Below are 18,675 nucleotides of genomic sequence, written 5' to 3'. Positions count from 1 at the left end.
TTCATCTAGTACAGACTAAACTGTCTATTTCAGTGATTTCAATTTTTTTTAATTATTTTTAAAAACTTTTTTTCTGACGAAAATCTTCCCTGCACTAAACTCCCACTGAATTTTAGATAGGCAATGAAGAGAGAATTTTTGTAAAAATTGGAATCCTTTTTCTTCCTAAATAAAAAATATATTTAAAATACTGGTAAAATTGAAATGGCCTCAGCTTTTTACAACCGTTGCGCCACGTTTTAAAAATGACGATTATTGGAGTCCAAGGCATGGTTGCCATAGCATTTTGCATAATTTAAGCACAGCAGCAAAAGATACCGGTATGTGTGCCGAGCAAAATGAGTGTACGAGGAAAAAAAGTAAAATTTTGCGTTCTGTACGATATGTCGAACGTGAACGTATTTCACGTTGTGTTGCAGATTTACTACAGCTGAGTCATTTCGGGACACGAGTGTGTGCTTCCAGGAAAAAACGAGACGAAGGAGCCAGTCTGAGGGTCTCGCCGGGTTCCCCCACGCACTTCCAGCAGCAGACAGCGGTATTCCGCGGCGGTCGGCGGCGTGGTCAAAAAAAAAAAAAAAAAGGCGCCGCGGCCCCTTTAAGAGCCACAGCACCTTCTCCAAGATACCATCTTGCACCAGGAGTTCACTTAAGCTCTCTACCTACCTTGCTAAATCCCTCCTCCTCCACTGGGTACGACAGGCGGGCGGGGCGAACGAGCCTGTTCATTGGCTTTGCGCGCACGGCCCCTCTGTCTCCTATTGGTTCCCGCGCCCGCCACTCGACGCTGTCTCCCGCCCTTTCGTGCCGTCGTGCTACGTTGAGTGAGGGCTCTTGGGTTAGTTCCTGTTAGGCCCCGGCCGGGGGAGTAGGTTGAAGTCTCCTAAGATGCCCGGTGGGCTGGGGCACTGAGAGCTGTGAAGAAGGCGTCAGGAGGCGGCGAGGGGCGACCCGCGGCAGGCCCGAACAGGAGCGGCGGCGGAGCCCGCCTTCCCTGCACCATGCTCATAGAGGATGTGGATGCCCTCAAGTCCTGGCTGGCCAAGTTATTGGAGCCGATGTGAGTGCGGCAGGCTGGGCCGGGGCTGGCGAACGTGGGCGTTGGGGGCCCGTGGGGGTGTGGGGGGAGGGGAAACGGCGTGGGGGAGGGCGGAGCGGAGGGGCCGCGGTCGGGAGGTCCCGGCGACGTCTTCTCTGTAGTACTATCACCATTGTGAGGGTGGGGGGGAGGGAGAGCCAGGGGCGTAGAGGCGGTGTGGCTGGGGGGGCCGGGGTGGGGAGGAGTGCGGGGAGGACTCCGAGGGTTTTTTAAATGTAAATATTGGGGTGCTCAAAGGGGCTGAAGGAAGTGAGGGAATTTAAAACATTGCTCTTTGAGAACTGAGGGAGAAAGCGGGGCTGTCGAGGGATTTTAAAATTTGAATATCGGGATCTTGAAGGGAGTATCAGGATATCAAGGGCTTTACAAATAATATTATTACGGGACTAAAAGATCTAGAAGCAGAATATCGAGGACCTTTTGAAAACATGAGGGGAGAAAGGGAGAGTAGGGACATTGAGAGATGTATAGCAAGTACTGAGTTCTAAAGGTTCAAGAGTATTGAATTAAAATAGGGTAGTTGAAAGGGATTTGTGGGCATCGAAATGTTTTAGGAATTATTGGGAACCTGATAAGCCTATTGAGGGATGTTATTATTGAGGAGTTGATAGTGCCAGGAGAGCTGATGATTTTTAAATACCATTAGGGATTGGGAAAATTGAGCTTTTTGTAAGTTTGATTGGGGGTTGAAAGGACTACCCTGGTATCTAATATTATTGGAGGACGAGCTGGGAGGGGTATACCGGCAGCTTCTAGGGATTTTTGGATACAGGTATTGGAGTGATAAAAGGGGGGGGTAGTAGGAAGAATGAGTTTTGTAAGTCCTGAGAGGGCAACTGAAGATATTGGGGTGTAGGATTATCGGTGCGGGGCTTGTTTTTTAAAAAATATTTTGGGTAGTGTTGTGGAAATATTGCTGGGAGCCTTGAAAGGAATAGCGGCAGTATCAACTTTTGGTTGGTTTTATAATCATTTTCAAGGGGCAGGGTTGTGAAGTTCTTATTTGGGACACTGGGGCACAGGTAGTCTCGGAAGCATATCTCCATGAGCAAAGAGGGAAAGCTGGAGGGAGGGTTGGAGAGAGGTGCTATCTCACTCTGTCGGGAAGGAAGGCATGGGAAGGGATCATTTGCTGCCCCCTTGTCACTTCTTACTTATCCTCCTAGTGGAGGGGAGGGCTTTCTGGCTGAAAGAAAAGGGGTAGATGAAGAGAAGGGTAGGCTTTGATTCATTAGATCAGATCACTTTAGTGGAAAAATTGAGTTTTTGCAGAGGCAGAAAGAAGGGGTAGTTGGGGAGGTGTGGAGGTATGGTGAAGTTGGGGCTGTTGGGAGACAGCTACTTCCCTGTTGGTGTGTTTCCTTGTCCTCCTGAGAAACCCTGTTAACTAACTTTTGTTGTTTTGCCATTTTGGTTTCTTGGGTTGGGATGGTAACACTTAGGAAGACTCATCTGTAGTCCAGTGTGTCAGCCTTGTGAAGGAAGTAGAATGGGAAAGGGAGACAGCATTAGGAGCATTTTGATGTCTGAAATGATATTTATTTGCTTTCTGAGGACGAGGAGTGTGTGAGTAGAGCACAGGTATGAATAAATGTACACTAAGAGCCTCTGAGTTTTACATTAGTGATGGTCTGATTAAAGTGAAAGGGACTTCTGGACACCCTTGAAAGGTTTATAGAAGAATATGGGCCTCTTGAGTGTTCATCGTACTTTCCCTACACACAGTAACAAGCTTGGAGCACAAAGATGGAAATGAAGGTGGGAAATCATGAAGTAGATTTAGTGAAATTGACCATATATGGAAGAGGCTAGAAATAGAAAAAGGTTTATTGGAATGTTGTTTACCTTTGTGTTTTTAGTTTTTTGGTAGAGATCCTTTTGAAAGTATTAAATGTGTACTTTATGTTTTGGGTAGAAGGTGACAAGTTTTAACATTATAGTTAATTGCTATCTTTTTTTAAAGTTCCCTGAAATGTTTTGGTCTGGTTAATGTTTTTTGGTTTCTTTCTTAATGTCAGAATTTAGTTTGGGTGGGAACTTAAACCTCCTAAGGGTGTTTTCACTAGGGTGTTTTTTGACTACACTGATTTTTTCATAGATATTCTGTAATTTTCATGGGTAAAAATTATCTTTCGAAATGATTATTTCTGTTTAGTTTCCCCATTTGTTTTGAGTTATATGTTCAACTTAAAGCTCACATCATGCATCTTTTAATAAAAATTTTGTTACTTTTTTAGGGTTAAAAAAGATCTAAAGTCACTGGTTAGACTTTAATAATACAAATGATTTTCCTAGCACTACAAAATTAAAATACTTATTTTTAACTCATATAAGTAATGATTTTGGATGAAGGTGTTAATAAGAAATAGTAAATGCAAATGCCGAGGTCACGTATATTTTCATTCTTAGTATGTTGTCATGGGAGATTATTTTTCATTTAGACATCCTAAAATGTAATAAATGATATGCTAAAGTGGGTTGTATTTGTAAATTTACTTTTTGCATATTCCAGATTCAAGAAAATTTTCATAGGAGATTGGCATGTTGCTACAACATAGCATTTCAGAGCAGTTGTTAGGCTTTCATATAATGTAGTTGCAGTGGATATGTTGGAATCATACTGTAGCTGTGTACATCATTTCCTATTGCACTTTCTTATTTAGCTTAATTTGAAGTTAACTCAATTTAGGGAGTTCCCTGGCGGTCCAGTGGTTAGGATTCTGAGCTTTCGCTGTCATGGGCCCAGCTTCAATCCCTGGTCTGGGAACTAAGATCCTGCAAACCACACGGGTGACCAAAAAAAGAAAAAAAAGTTAACTAAATTTATAAAAGTTTTTGATTTTTAGGGATTTTTAAGCATGGTCCACCTCGTCATAGTGAAACGAAGGCACGTAACAGGATATTACTAAGCCAGTCCAGTTTGTATGTGATTATTCCCTGTAGACAAATAAGAAATCTCATGCTGTTAGAGCTTATCTGTTTCGTTCCACTCCTTTTGTAGGTGTGGGACATATCTATTACTTTACTAGAGGAAAATCAGAAGGAGGAAGGCTAGAAGAAATGACTCCTTAACTGGCTATGAGAAACCCAGTACCATTTTTGTTGGCAGTGTAGTAAAGGGGAGAGAAACCATCTTAGTCAAGGAGTTTGTCTCTTCCTACCACTGCATGAACAGACTGAACTCACAGATCTTCTTTGGGGTCCTCATCTTTCTTCACTTTCAAAACCTCCTAGGTATCCTAGTTATAGAGACTGTGTAGGGATTATGCTTAAGTAGGACATGTTGGGTTTCTTTATATTAGAAATAATTGCTCATTTTAAGTATTTGGACTCCTTAAAGGTAAGGGTCTAAGTAAACCTTGGGGATAAATCAATCACTAGAGAAATTTCTACAAGTTTAGGAGTTCAGGCAAGCAGTTTTCAACAACAAACATGCGTTTCTACCAAAAATGCTGTCTTTAATGAGGAATGTTTTAAGTTATTTATATTACATACGTTAAATACGTACAAATACATCTAATTTACTGCTGCTTGTTAGGCTTATTGTAAAAATTTGTCTTGTGATGGTCATTTTGTAATGTATAGAAATATTGAATCACTATGTTGTGCACCAGGAACTAACGTAAGTGTTGTAGGTCAATTTTACTTCAAAAACAAACAGACAAACTCATACAAAAAGAGATCAGATTTGTGGTTACCAGAGGTGGGGGGTGGCGGGAGGGGAATTGAAGATAGTCAAAAGGCACAAACTTCCAGGTATAAGATGTATAAGTACTAGGGAAGTGAAGCATGACTAATATAATTAATACTGCTGCGTTACATATGAAAGTTGAGAGTAAATCCTGACTTCTCATCTCAAGGAAAAAATGTGTATTTTTTCTTTTATTTTGTGTCTATATGAGATGATCACTAAATTTATTGTGGTAATCATTTCATGTATGTAAATCAAATCATTAATGCTGTACACTTCAGATGTATATAGTTCTGTATGTCAATTATATCTCAATAAAACTGGAAGAAAAAAAAGCTATGAATAACAAAAAATTGTCCTGATAATATGTTTTAAAAAGAGTGATGGGGTTTGTAATATTTTTAGACAGTTGTATCCATCTATTTATCTATCATGTATCTATTTTAGTAGAGCATCATTATGTGACTTAGGGCATTTAGCTTCTAGTTCTATATGTGATTCACTGTTTGACTTTGGAGAGATTGTCTAACCTTCCTGTATTAAACAGAGTTAATATGAGTATTATGATGCAGGCTGTAAAAAGTGCTTTGTGTACCTCAGAATCATTAAATATAAATGAAATTTTATGGTTTTTGAAATGTGAAAATATGTTGAACTCTTTTTGCAAAAATATTTTACTTACTAATGTTAAGCGCTGCTACCTCTTACAAAGTAATCAGTCTAGTGCATGACAGGGTTAGATTCTCCTTACAGGCCCTATAGGTAGGGACAAGAATTGCTAGTGAAAGGACTTGGTGTGCAGTTTCTGTGAGTTCAGGTCTTTGTAAAAAAAAATGCACCAGGAGATTGACTGTTTCATTTCTGAGTATGATGGAAAAGGCAGCAATAAGGTTCATTTAGGTCATTTTATGACTCCGTGGTCAGCGGGTGTATACTTGGGTTGAACTCTAAAGTTTACATGCTGCTTATAGGTTTGCAGTCCTTATCAAGTTAACTCTGACTAGTAATCTCTGCAGTTGCTCAGATGGGAAGAAAAATCACCATGTAGCAGCTGTTAGATCACATCTCCCTGATAAATAAACTACAAGGGTAAAATGAGTATTTTGTAAATATGTTCTTAAGATCAAAAAGTAGTGATAATTTTCTGAAATATATGTAGTGGCTTTATAGAAATAGTGTGCCTCTAAGGTCCTGTGGGACTTGTTTAAGGAGGCCGTTCACTATTTCACAGAAAGAGACTTATTTTGACCGGAAGACTTCTTGGCAAGTTATAGTATACTAAGTTAGGAAGGTATTTGTTCTTATGTCCTTTGGTCCGCCTCCTAAATATTTCTGACTTCATTCTCCCTGGCCCAATTGTTGTAGGCTAGAAGCCATATATTGCTTTTATAGCCTTATGTTTCCTACCACTGTCTTGTCTCATCCTCTCACAGTGTTGTTACTTCATTATTAATCTCTTTTTTTAAAGCATTTGATATTTTGTACTATAATTATTTGTTTTCATTTCCATCTCTTAGCCTGTGACTGCAGGGCAAGGTCTGTCTTGCTCAAAGTAATTCCATTACCCAGCAAGATGCTTGGCATTTTGTTAAGACTCAGTAAATGTTTAAATGAATCAATGTCCTTATATGTATATTTAGGTTGGTCACAATTAGAAAAGTAAGATTTTGTTTTAGTAGTCTAATTTTCTGGGTGTGCTTAGCTGGGGGCTACTGCACTAGGAGCCATAGTCCAAGTATCACAATGAGATACAACTGAAAGTCATATATTTTCCCCTCCAGATAAATCTAGGGATATTTTCTTTTACATCATATTCATTTATGAAAGCCCCTAATTAATGAAGGGGAGTATGAAAGCTTTCATTTGAAAAGAAGTAGAAGTACCAATATTTGTGTTTCTTAATATGAGTTAACAGGTTCTTAGAAATTAATAGTTATTTATTCACTTATACTCTGATAAAATCAACTCAGATTTTACTTATTTTTCCAGTACTTTCTTATCAAAGGAATATTCTGAACATAGATCTCAGTGTCAGACTTCCTGTTTTTTTACTTTTTTATAAGTAGAAATAAAAGCATTACGTTACAGAAAATGTAGAAGGGACAGAAGAGGATAAAATTATTTGTATATATTTCTAGTTTCTCTTCTATGTATGAACTTTCATGTAGCTGTAATTAGACTCAAATGTAAAATTTTTTTCTTTCTTTCTTTTTTTTTTTTTTTTTTTTTTTTTTTTTTTTTTTTGCAGTACGCGGGCCTCTCACTGTTGTGGCCTCTCCCGTTGCGGAGCACAGGCTCCGGATGCGCGGGCTCAGCGGCCATGGCTCACGGGCCCAGCCGCTCCGCGGCACGCGGGATCCCTCCAGACCGGGGCACGAACCCGCGTCCTCTGCATCGACAGGCGGACTCTCAACCACTGCACCACCAGGGAAGCCCTGAAATTTTTTTATTTTTGGCTGCATCAGGTCTTTGCTGTGGCACGTGGGCTCTTCTTTGTGGCACGCGGGCTTGTCTCTGGTTGTAGTGCGCAGGCTCCAGGGCACATGGGCTCTCTAGTTGAGGTGCACGAGCTCAGTAGTTGTGGTGAGCGGGCTTAGTTGCCCTGTGGCATGTGGGATCTTAGTTCCCTGACCAGGGATTGAACTCGCATCCTCTGCATTGGGAGGCGGATTCTTTACCGCTGGACCACCAGGGAAGTCCCTCAAATGTAAAATTTTTTATCTTGATTTCTCCAGTTGACGTTAGCATTTTAATATTTGTGTATTGTTTCTGTAACCACTTTGGATGCCTAATGTTTCATAAACATTCAACAATAAGAGTGGTTACTTTGACTTTACTTTTTCTGTTAAAAATAATGCTGTTTTTATATAATACATGTATATGTATTTAGTGTCTCTTAGGTACCCATAAAATTTTCTACGTTTGGCTTTATTTCCTGAGGTTTGTTTCCCATAAGTACAGCTACTAGTCAAAAGAGTATGGACATTTTTTTAAAATTAATTAATTAATTTCTTTATTTTTGGCTGCGTTGGGTCTTCGTTGCTGCGCGTGGGCTTTCTCTGGTTGCAGCGAGCGGGCACTTCTCTTGTTGCAGAGCACAGGCTCTAGGCGTGCAGGCTTCAGTAGTTGTGGCACGTGGGCTTAGTTGCTCCGCGGCATGTGGCACCTTCCCAGACCAGAGCTCGAACCCATGTTCCCTGCATTGGCAGGCGGGTTCTTAACCACTGCACCACCAGGGAAGTCCTAAGTATGAACATTTTTAATGGCTTTTGATACACGTTAGGATCAGGTTTTTTTCCTGCGGCCCAGTAGCGTAGTCATTAGTTGTCTCACCTCTGAAACAAAAATCACACTGAGGTAGAACGTAAAACAGCACACATTCAGAAACATGTAGTAGATTTTTCTGAAAATGGACGAGGTTTAGGTAGCCTTGGCTTTTTCCTAAAGTGGTTAGTGGTGTTTCTTGGCTTGGGGCTTAAGGTAAGGGAGAACCTTTACTCTTTGTCCTTGGGATTGGGTATATGTCTAAATCTGTAAAGCTGAGGTGCTAGCTCAGTAGATGTGTCAGAACCTGCAATGGAGATTTCATTTAGAAGGAAAAAGACAAATTTGAGGTTTTTACAGATAAGAGATTTTTAGGACAATATTTCTGTTCACTTCCCCTAATAAAAATTAATTCTAGTCAATTTTTATTTTTTAAATTAAAAGATAGATAATTGAAACGTTCTTAGGACATTATTATGCAAGATGTGAATTTTAAGGAATCCTCATTTGTAACTTCCATTAAACTTAGGAAATTTCTTTTGTTGGTTCTTTATTTTAACTGAAAGGTGATTATTGGTTGAGACTTACAACACATTAATTTGTTGTGCAGATAAACATTAGTAAAATGTATATGCTGTGATAGATTTTACTTGCATGGAATTGCAGCTGAGTTTTAGTTCCACAGGTAAGCTGTCTGCCTGCTCTTGAATGGATCACATGATTTGTCTTTACATATTTACAGATTTAGGTATCTATAAAATGAATAATAATTGATTGATTATGCTGTTAGAGTCTTTTAAAGACTATAGTAGAATAATAATTTTAGGTGGATATTATTACCTTTTCTAATCTCTTTGTTATAATGGAAGCCCCTTTTTGTCTAGAAACGTGTGTATTTAACATAGCCATGGCTCCAGAATTTTAAAATGTCTTTCTTTCCAAAATGTACTTGTCCCTGTAGTTAAACAGAAATGAATTTCCATAAGTTTTGGTTACAAATGAAGAGCTAAAAGGTTTTAAATACTCTTCTTGGGTAGTGCTTTTTGTGTAAGAGAAGTAGGAAGTGGCCCTGCATTTGATCCTATCAAGGATCTTAACCATGCTCGGATTTTTGTGACACACTTCTGGAAGTCTTGTTGGGCTACTATTAGTATTGGTACCATAGCTGCTACTGTATTGTAATTGTCAGTTTTTTTTTTTTTTTTTTTTGTAATTGTCAGTTTTTAAAGATTATATGGTAAGTGGTGATGAAAGAATAAATAAGAGCAATCATAAAGGTATAGAAAATTACAGCAAAAAACTCCCTAATGTATTTAAGTTTCAACATGACTCATTATTTCAGACTGGCAATTTCCTTCACAGTGCATTTATGGGTACATATTATGAGCTGTTAAATTTAAATGGTCCCATTCCTTTGTCTGTAAACATGCTTTTGTATTTGGTGCAGAATTCTAACTATCAGTTATTAACAGTCAGTTGTTCACTCACATTAAACAAATATTTAGAATCTGTGATCACTCTTTTTTCTTGGTGTCTAGTCTTTTTCTACTTTTTTACCTTCTTGTAACTATTCATCTTGAGGTTTTTTGGCTACGCGCAGGCCTTCTCTAGTTGTGGTGCACGGGCTTCCTTCCCATTGTGGTGGCTTCTCTTGGTGCAGAGCGCGGGCTCTAGAGCGCAGGCTCAGTAGTTGTGGTGCACGGGCTCATTTGCTCCGCGGCATGTGGGATCCTCCCGGACCAGGGCTCGAACCCGTGTCCCCTTCATTGGCAGGCGGACTCTTAATGACTACGCCACCAGGGAAGTCCCCCATCTTGAGTTTTAACACTGTCACATCAAGAAGTATTTCATCAGAAGCAACCTAACTCTGCATTTGTTTTTCAGAGTCTGAATACTAAATATATGTATAAGATATCTGGGTTTGTTTAACTCACCTCATATATCCAGTAATCTGAGTTTTGCCTGTTTCTCACTAGATACTTTATATCCTTACCCAGTGTTAATACCTGTTAGGTCGTGAGACTCCTTGAAGGTCCCTATAACATTGGGGAAAATAACATTGCTTCTTTTCTTCCATTCTTACTTATTTAAAAAAATCCTTTTTCTCTGTGTTTAGAATATCTTCCTTATCCAGGATCTGAACTTTCTAAGTAAAGGTAGAGATGTAATTTCTTTTTCCTCTCCTCCATTTGAATGTTGATTAGAACTATACTGATCAAAGGTCTTACTGTCCTCAGGAGTGAAATGAAGTCTATCTACACATCTCTATTTTAAGGTGTTTATGGAGGTGCCAAGGTTGGCATGGCATGGGCAACATTTTTTTTTTTTTTTGTGGTACACGGGCCCCTCACCGTTGTGGCCTCTCCCGTTGCGGAGCACAGGCTCCAGACACGCAGGCTCAGTGGCCATGGCTCACTGGCCTAGCTGCTCCGCAGCATGTGGGATCTTCCAGGACCGGGGCATGAACCCGTGTCCCCTGCATCGGCAGGTGGACTCTCAACCACTGTGCCACCAGGGAAGCCGGGGTAACATTTTTTGAAAGTGGAAATGCTATATATCCATTTTAGAATTTAGCAGTTGGATTTACTAAGGTAATCTCTTCATAATTCTCCAAAATGTAATAGTTTTTACTTAAAAATTCCAGCTTTCTTTTAATTAACATGTAGCTCATCATCTGTGTACTTATACTCCTAGTGCACTTTGACCTTTGCCCATCTTTTTTTTTTTTATAGTTTTGAGTTTTGTAAAATTGACAAAATTGCAATTTGCTCTCTTAGAATTTGGTACATAAATGAGCATGGATATTTAAAGAACCAGCCTTGCCTGAAACAGTGTTAATATTGACAATGAAAAAGTCTGCTATTTTATTGGAATTATTAATTTTAAAAGTATACATTACACTAGAAAGGAAGTAAGGGTGCTGGTGCTTGTTTTTTATTTAGTAATCTCATAAAGTTATTGGAAGTGTGATTGATACCTTGAACTGAAACTTTTTAACTTTCTGATTGATGGTAGAGGCCCAAGGATTATAGAATAAGATTAGTTAGATTTGAATAGTGTATTATAGGGATATGATCACTTTGCTTGCATAATGATTTTATTTACTGTCATTCTGAATTTTTTCATTTTACCTTCACAACAGTGCTGTGAAGCCACAAAGGATATGTTACTTAAGTGTACATTTATGGGGAAAATAGAATATAAATATATAAGTGTGTGTATAATTTTTTTTTTTTTTTTTTTTTTGCGGTACGCGGGCCCCTCACTGTTGTGGCCTCTCCCATTGCGGAGTGCAGGCTCAGCGGCCACGGCTCACGGGCCCAGCCGCTCTGCGGCATGTGGGGTCTTCCCGGACTGGGGCACGAACCCGTGTCCCCTGCATCGGCAGGCGGACTCTCAACCACTGCGCCACCAGGGAAGCCCTAAATATTTTTTATAAAATGGAAACTTTCTATTTCATGTAATATATATAAAATGTTAAGTCTGGCAAATTGCTCCTCAAGGATCATGTGCTGCCCTGGCATAGGAGATAATTTTGAATGTCAAAGTCAGGTTACTACTACTGACTAGAAAAAAAAGAAAAAGTGATGTAGACAAAGGTTATCTATGCTGCCCTTTCACCACTTCTCTTGTCCTTTCTGTTCTCCCAGATCTTTTCTTTCTTGCTTATAGCTGCTGAAGTGTTTGCCAATAAAATTTAAGGTGACATCCTTCTTGTGTTCTCACTTTTTATCTTAAAAAGATCCTTAAGATACTCACTGAGAAGATTAGTAGTGGAAATTGATTGCCATTTTTAGATGTTGGTGCTTGGGGTTATAGGGAATGGGGAAAGCTGTCGCATCACACTTTCCCTGCTTCTTCCTCATTGATCATGTGGAACCAATAGTTCCTGAGGATACTGATAGTGCTTCTGCAGGCTGGGAGTCAAGCTGCAACTTAAGGGTCCGTTGCCACTCTTTCCCTATTACCACTGAGAGCAAATAAATGTAGATTTGGTCCAAAATTCTGAGTATGATTAGAACATTGAAAATAGGAGACAAATTATTTTATAAGAATAAGCAGAAAAAGAAAAACTTACTTGTACTATATATATGCTCTTTGTTAAAATAGTCGCCTTTGTTTGCAGTCACTTTTTAAAATAAAGTTTTTGGCTTGAAGCTTTCTAAGATAGGGGTGACTTCATTAATGACATCAGTGTTTGAAAAAAATGTTTAAAAATTTTTGTTTTCTCTTTGTTTAACTAGATGTGATGCTGACCCATCAGCCTTAGCCAACTATGTTGTAGCACTGGTCAAGAAGGACAAACCTGAGAAAGAATTGAAAGCCTTTTGTGCCGATCAACTTGACGTATTTTTACAAAAAGGTAATTATTATAGGCCTTCAACCAAGTATTTAAGTAAAGATTTTAAATTTGAAACTTCCTGATAAAATCTTGAAGATAAAGCTTGAAAGGAAGGAAATTGGTCAGGGTCCTTTAAATACTTGAATATACCTATTCATGCTTAATTATTTATTGTGTATTTTGGCAAAACTTTTTTTCCCTTTCCTTCTCTGCTTCTCCTATATTGAGGCAGTGGTAACTCAAGTGCTTTTTAGGTGAATGAATCCCTTGCAGCTTGTGGTAGAGCCTGGTTGATGGTTGAGGGGTAGCAATTTAAGGATAATGAAGTTGCTTATTCTTACTGTTTATTAGGACAATGAAGGTATCTGTTTTTCTTCTTCCTGGCCGGGGCTTCTTGATATCCAAGAAGAAATGGGCATGATCCTCTTCTCTTTGTGTCTTTAACTTCATCATCTTATCAAAGTCTTGTCCGTAGTCTGCGGAGCTTACTAGGGGCCTCTCTGCTGCTTCTCTGACCTCATCTCCTACCATTCCCCCTCACTTTTTCTATTCTAGCCACATTGACTACCTTGCTGTTTTTTCAGCATGGCAGACATGTTCCCAGCTCAGGGCTTTTGAACACTGTTTACCCTTGCTTGAAACATGGTTTCTGGTCTCTTCTCAAATGTCATCTTCTCGAGTGGTTTCCCCTGAGCATCCTGTATACAATATAGTATACCCCATACCCCTAATCACTCTCTCTTCTTCCCAGCCTTGCTTTATTTATTTATTTTTTCATGGCACTTGTTACTCCTTGTCATGTTATATGTTTATTTGTCTGTTTATCTATGTGTATCTCTTTCCCCACCTCCCCTTTGTCTTTCCATTTGTTGAGATTGGTGACTCAGAACCTACAGGCTTGGCATGTAGAAGATACTCAGTAAATATTGTTGAATGGACAAACAGGAATGTGGATAATTCATACTTACTAGTTGATCTAGCTGTTGGTGATGAGACGATACCCTTTAACTCAAATATTTACTGAGAAAGAAAAGATAGTAAATATGGCTTCTCAATCTAAAACACAGGATTACATATTTTGGGGGGCATTTTTAAGGCTTTTTATACATAATAAATCTAACACAGGATTCTTCCAGTACCGATGAGTATTTTCTTTTCTAAATGTATTAATTTATATTACTTAGTTTTAATTAAAGATAGTAATGATATATGTCTTTTAAATTACAAAAGTAGTACATGTTTTAAAAAATGCTTTAGAAATACAGAAGCATATGAAGAAGGTCTTCTGAACATGAAGACTTTTGAACGGTCTGATTAATTTGTCTTAAAGTTATGTGTAACAAGAGCTCACAATTTTATAATCATGGAAAATGCTTACTGCACAAATTAATAGCATAAAAAAGTTTATGAAAAGATACTTTTCTGAAGAAAAATTAATTTGACATTTTAGAAATAGCTATTTATGTAAAATGTGTAATAGTTGCAGTGTAAGCAGAGTCTGTGTTGTACTTCTGATATGCTCTTTAGCTGTTCCTGAGGGGTAGGACCAATGAAAGTGATTTAACTTTGGTTTGAATAACATAATATAAATATTTTGACATTTAATTTGTAATAAATTCATCTGTTCCTCCCCATTCAATTAGTCTGAAGAGTTATAAAATAGAGCATCCCTTAAGTAAAACACAAAATGATATTTTCATATCACTTCTCATATCAAAGTTTATTTTTCAACTGAGTTAAAAATATTTTTAATTAAATTTTTGAGTAGGCAGTACATTTAATCTAACAATATAATGATATGCCATGAAGTCTCTCTCACCTCATCTGCTCCCTTCCCACCTCCAGTGCACAACTTGTCATTTTTATGTCCTTTCAGGGTTTTTTTTAATGCAAATATAAATAGATAAAATATTTAATCATATCTTTGAGAGTTGATATTATCAGTACGCATTCTTTTTATAGCCACTCTGTTGTGTTCAGTTGTCATATAATTTATTAAATAGTCTCTTATTCATGGACATTTGGGTTGTATCCAATCTTTTACATACTCAAACAAGCAATCTTGCATATAAAACATTCTGTACATGTGCAAGTATGTTCAAAGGGTTTTAAAACCCAGAAGAGGGGTTCTCCCCCATAAGGGTTAGGCTCATTTTTAGTTCCACCAGCAGCGTATGAGGTGTCCCACTTTCCTCAGCTTTGCCAATAGTGTTGTCAAACTTTTGGTGTTTGTTTGTGTAACACATATTATTTCTTCTCCTAGAAACTTCAGGTTTTGTGGATAAACTATTTGAAAGTCTCTATACTAAGAACTACCTTCCACCTTTGGAACCAGTTAAGCCTGAGCCAAAACCACCAGTCCAAGAAAAAGAAGAAGTTAAAGAAGAGGTAATGCAGAGTTTTCTTTTGCCTGTGGGCGCTTCTTAAGATCTTATTACCAGTATCATTCTTAGCTGGTAGTTGGCCTCTTTAGAGCTCTCTTGATGGAAGTTTCTGGGTTTTGGGCATGGTGCAGATTCTTTATCAGGGCTTCTTAGTTCCTTGGACTTGAGGAGTTGGAAGAATTTCAGATAGCTTGTTTAGTGTTACAAGAAATATTTTAGTAATATTGAGGAGTTCAGGGAAATCTTTTCCAGTGACTTTTAGAAAAAGAAAACTTGGTTAAAAATAGGCTTGACTACCTCAATGAGAAACACCGCAACGAAGAGTAGCCCCCGCTCACTGCAAGTAGAGAGAGCCTGCGTAGCAACAAAGACCCAACGCAGCCAAAAAAAATAATAAAATTAAAAAAAAAAAATAGGCTTGACTGAAAGTAAAGTATTAATGAAACCTCAAGAGAAATCATTACATCATTTTCATGTGAAGAGAAACCATTTCTTCTTTTTTAACCATATAGTTTTTTTTAGTTAATGGAATTATAAACATCACTTTCAACATAGGAAAGAAAAGGAAAATAAATGTTTTTACAGTGTTGAAGTATAAAAACATGATTTAGATGGTAGTCTAATTGTTTGAACCAAGGAGGAAATTTTACGGAGTTCATTTGTAATTCTTTTTTTATATAGATGTCATAGTATTTAGTATTACATGACGAGAATATGGGCTCCAAAATTAGGCTGTATGAATTAAAATAGTAGCTTTAAAATAAGTTATTCTTTGTTTCATTTTCACATCAGCAAAATGATGATCATAGTAGTACTTATCTCATTGAGGATTAAATGAGATTTATACACCACCCCACACCCCACACCCTAGTCCAGTGCCTGGCACATAAATGTTGGTTATTATATAGAGGTATTTCCCAACTTTTGTTTTTGTTATAACTATTTAATAAACTTTTTATTTGGGAATAATTTTAAACCGAAAAATTAAAAGAATACTACCCAAAACACCTGTTTGTCATCTACCTGGATTCATCTATTGAAGATTTGCCCTGTTTGCTCTCTTTATATATCCTCACCCAGAACTATTTTTTCTGAATCATTTGGGGGTAAGTCAGATACATCATGACCCTTGATCCCCAAATACTCTGTGTATTTCATAAGAATAAGGATATTCTCTTAGATGGCTTTAGTACCGTTATCAGTTTCAGTAAGTTTAACACCTATAAAACACTTCTAAAAAAATATTTATTTATTTATTTGGCTGCACTGGGTCTTAATTGCGGCATGCAGGATCTTCATTGTGGCTTGTGGGATCTTTTTGTTGCGGCATGCGAACTCTTAGTTGTGGCATCCAGGATCTAGTTCCCTGACCAGGGATTGAACCCAGGCCCCCTGCATTGGGAGCATGGAGTCTTAGCTACTGGACCACCAGGGAAGTCCCCTAACATCAATAAAACACTTTAATCTACTGTCTTCTTCTACTGTTTTCCAGTTTTGTCAATCGACCCAACAGAGTCTCTTTTTTATAGCATGTTTTTTTTTCTCTCCAGTACAGGATTCATTCTGAAGATCACATGTTGCATTTAGTTGTCATTTCTGATACATTTTTATCCTCTTTTTTTTTTTTTTTTTTTTTATGGCTACACCATGCAACACGCGGGATCTTAGTTTCCCAGACCAGGGATTGGACCCGTGCCCCCTGCAGTGGAAGCGTAGAGGCTTATCCACTGGACCACCAGGGAAGTCTCTTTGATACAGTTTTAAATGCTAGCTTGATTGAACTGATCCAACATTAAAAGAAAACAAAATGTAGCTATACTTAATTAAGATCACTTGGGCTTCCCTGGTGGTGCAGTGGTTGAGAGTCCGCCTGCCGATGCAGGGGACACGGGTTCGTGACCTGGTCTGGGAGGATCCCACATGCCGCGGAGCGGCTGGGCCCGTGAGCCATGGCCCCTGATCCTGCGCGTCCGGAGCCTGTGCTCTGCAGCGGGAGAGGCCACAACAGCGAGAGGCCCTCATACCGCAAAAAAATTAAAAAAAAAAAAAGATCACTTGAGATTACTGTCACTTTGTTTTTGGCTCATGCTCTCTAGTTGTCTCGTAAAGTCTTTTTAAAATAGAAGGGGCATGCAGCTAGAGATTATCATACCAAGTGAAGTAAGTCAGAAAGAGAGACAAGTACCGTATGATATCACTTATATGTGGAATCTAAAATATGGCACAAATGAACCTATCTATGAAACAGCAACAGCATCATGGACATGAGAACAGACTGGTGGTTGCAAAGGGGAAGGGGGCTGGGGGGGTGGATTGGGAGGTTGGGGGTAGCAGATGTAAGCTTGTATATATAGAATGGATAAACAACAAGGCCCTACCGTATAGCACAGGGAATTATACTCAATATCCTATTATAAACCATAATGGAAAAGAATATTAATAAAAGAATATATATATATATGTATAACTGAGTCACTTTGCTATACAGCACTAATTAACACAACATTATGAATCAACTATACATCAATTAAAAAAGAAAAAAAAAGAAGGGGCTCCCAGTATGTTTCTTCAAGTAATGGAAATAGGAAGAAACTTTACTTCCATACTTGATAGTGTATAATTTTTGGTTTAAGGTATAGGTTAGGGAATTCCTGGCTCCCCAGTGGTTAGGACTCCGCGCTTTCACTGCCGAGGGTGTGGTTTCAATCCCTGGTCAGGGAACTTAAAAAAAGGTATATGTTAAATTTTTTTATAATAAGTTAAAATTTTTGCAGCGTATGTCCTTTTTTACAGTCATTGAAGGTCAGTGGATTGGAAGTGTCTGTTTGAAAGACAGCTCATTTGAATATGAGGAAAATTGCATTATTTTGAGTTTTGAAAGAACAGTTTAAAAAAACCAAATTGTTGCACTATTTCATTTTGTATCTTTGTAGTAAATTCTAATTTTGAAAATTATGAAAAATGGATTTCAGCTTCTGTATATGTATAACTACCCCAAATGATGCTGTCTGGCATTTTCCCCATTTTCTAAGCTTTTATATGTAACTTAATTGTCATTACTAACAAATAATAGCTTGTAGAATAGTGTGTAAATATAATAGTTTACAGTAATTGTTAGATAACATTGAAGGAAGGGGATTTGAGGTAGCACTGTCTTTGGCTAATTATCTCTTTTTCTGGTCTGTGCTCAGTTGATGCAGTTGCTCTGAGCACGGGAGCAACTCTGAGGACTAGCTGTTTTAACTTTCTCCCTTGGTCCCCAGCTACACAGTACTATCAGTTTTACAATAAAACTATTGGTCACACAGGGAACCGGGTGAGAGAAGTTGGATCATTGGCACAACTCATCCCGGGGCTGGAAAAACACTTGGTATATATGTGCCATAATTTATGAAGCACAGTGTGTTCTATCTGCATTTGGAAAATCACTTCTGAATTTGCTGTGGTTATAATTAGCTGTCATCAAACCCTTTACCCTGTCTGTCTGAGTTCATGAACATACAAAAGAATAATCATGAAAATAGTGGATCTTTGATATTATAATTCCTTATTCACAGTATATCACAATCATCTGACATGTTAGAAGGCAGTTTTTCTTAGACCCACTGCATGGATTTATGACTGGAAATATGAGAGCCTCTGGCACAGTTTTTCCCCTGTTTGGTTTTTCTGAAAGTACCTTTATTTCACTTAATTAAAAAAAAAAAACAACCCTGTTTTAGAGACTTTTCGGTACACATCAAAAGGAGACAGAATAATTTAATGAATTCCCAGTATTCATCACCCCAGCAGCTCATCAATCCAGGGCCAATCCTGCCTCATCCACATACCTGCTTAGTATACTTTTATATCTAAAATGGTCCAGTGGAATGGAGGCTTTCAGACTTGTATAGCC

The 18,675-nt window shown here is 38.2% G+C and overlaps 1 protein-coding gene across 6 annotated transcripts in view; it reads left to right on the top strand.

Annotated features, from left to right (window-relative positions):
- Positions 1-815: 815 nt before the first annotated feature.
- RBM27 (RNA binding motif protein 27) overlaps positions 816-18,675 on the top strand; it is a 67,545-nt gene continuing 49,685 nt past the window's right edge. For 3 of the 6 annotated variants that reach the window (XM_027081713.1, XM_027081712.1, XM_027081710.1), the window contains exons 1-3: positions 819-1,060; positions 12,299-12,417; positions 14,660-14,784. In XM_027081713.1, the coding sequence (XP_026937514.1) occupies positions 1,002-1,060; positions 12,299-12,417; positions 14,660-14,784 (303 nt within the window). In that variant the 5' untranslated portion in view covers positions 819-1,001. Of the gene's footprint in view, positions 1,061-12,298; positions 12,418-14,659; positions 14,785-18,675 lie in introns of all 6 variants that reach the window. The other 3 variants (XM_027081711.1, XM_027081714.1, XM_027081715.1) reach the window with 2 other exon arrangements.

This window comes from Aethalodelphis obliquidens, unplaced genomic scaffold, assembly GCF_003676395.1.
Source record: "Aethalodelphis obliquidens isolate GAN/ISIS:26980383/991018 unplaced genomic scaffold, ASM367639v1 scaffold45, whole genome shotgun sequence".
NCBI classification, from domain to species: Eukaryota; Metazoa; Chordata; class Mammalia; order Artiodactyla; family Delphinidae; genus Aethalodelphis; species Aethalodelphis obliquidens.
Note: the sequence above shows the minus strand (reverse complement) of the source record. Positions and strands in the feature narration are given on the sequence as shown.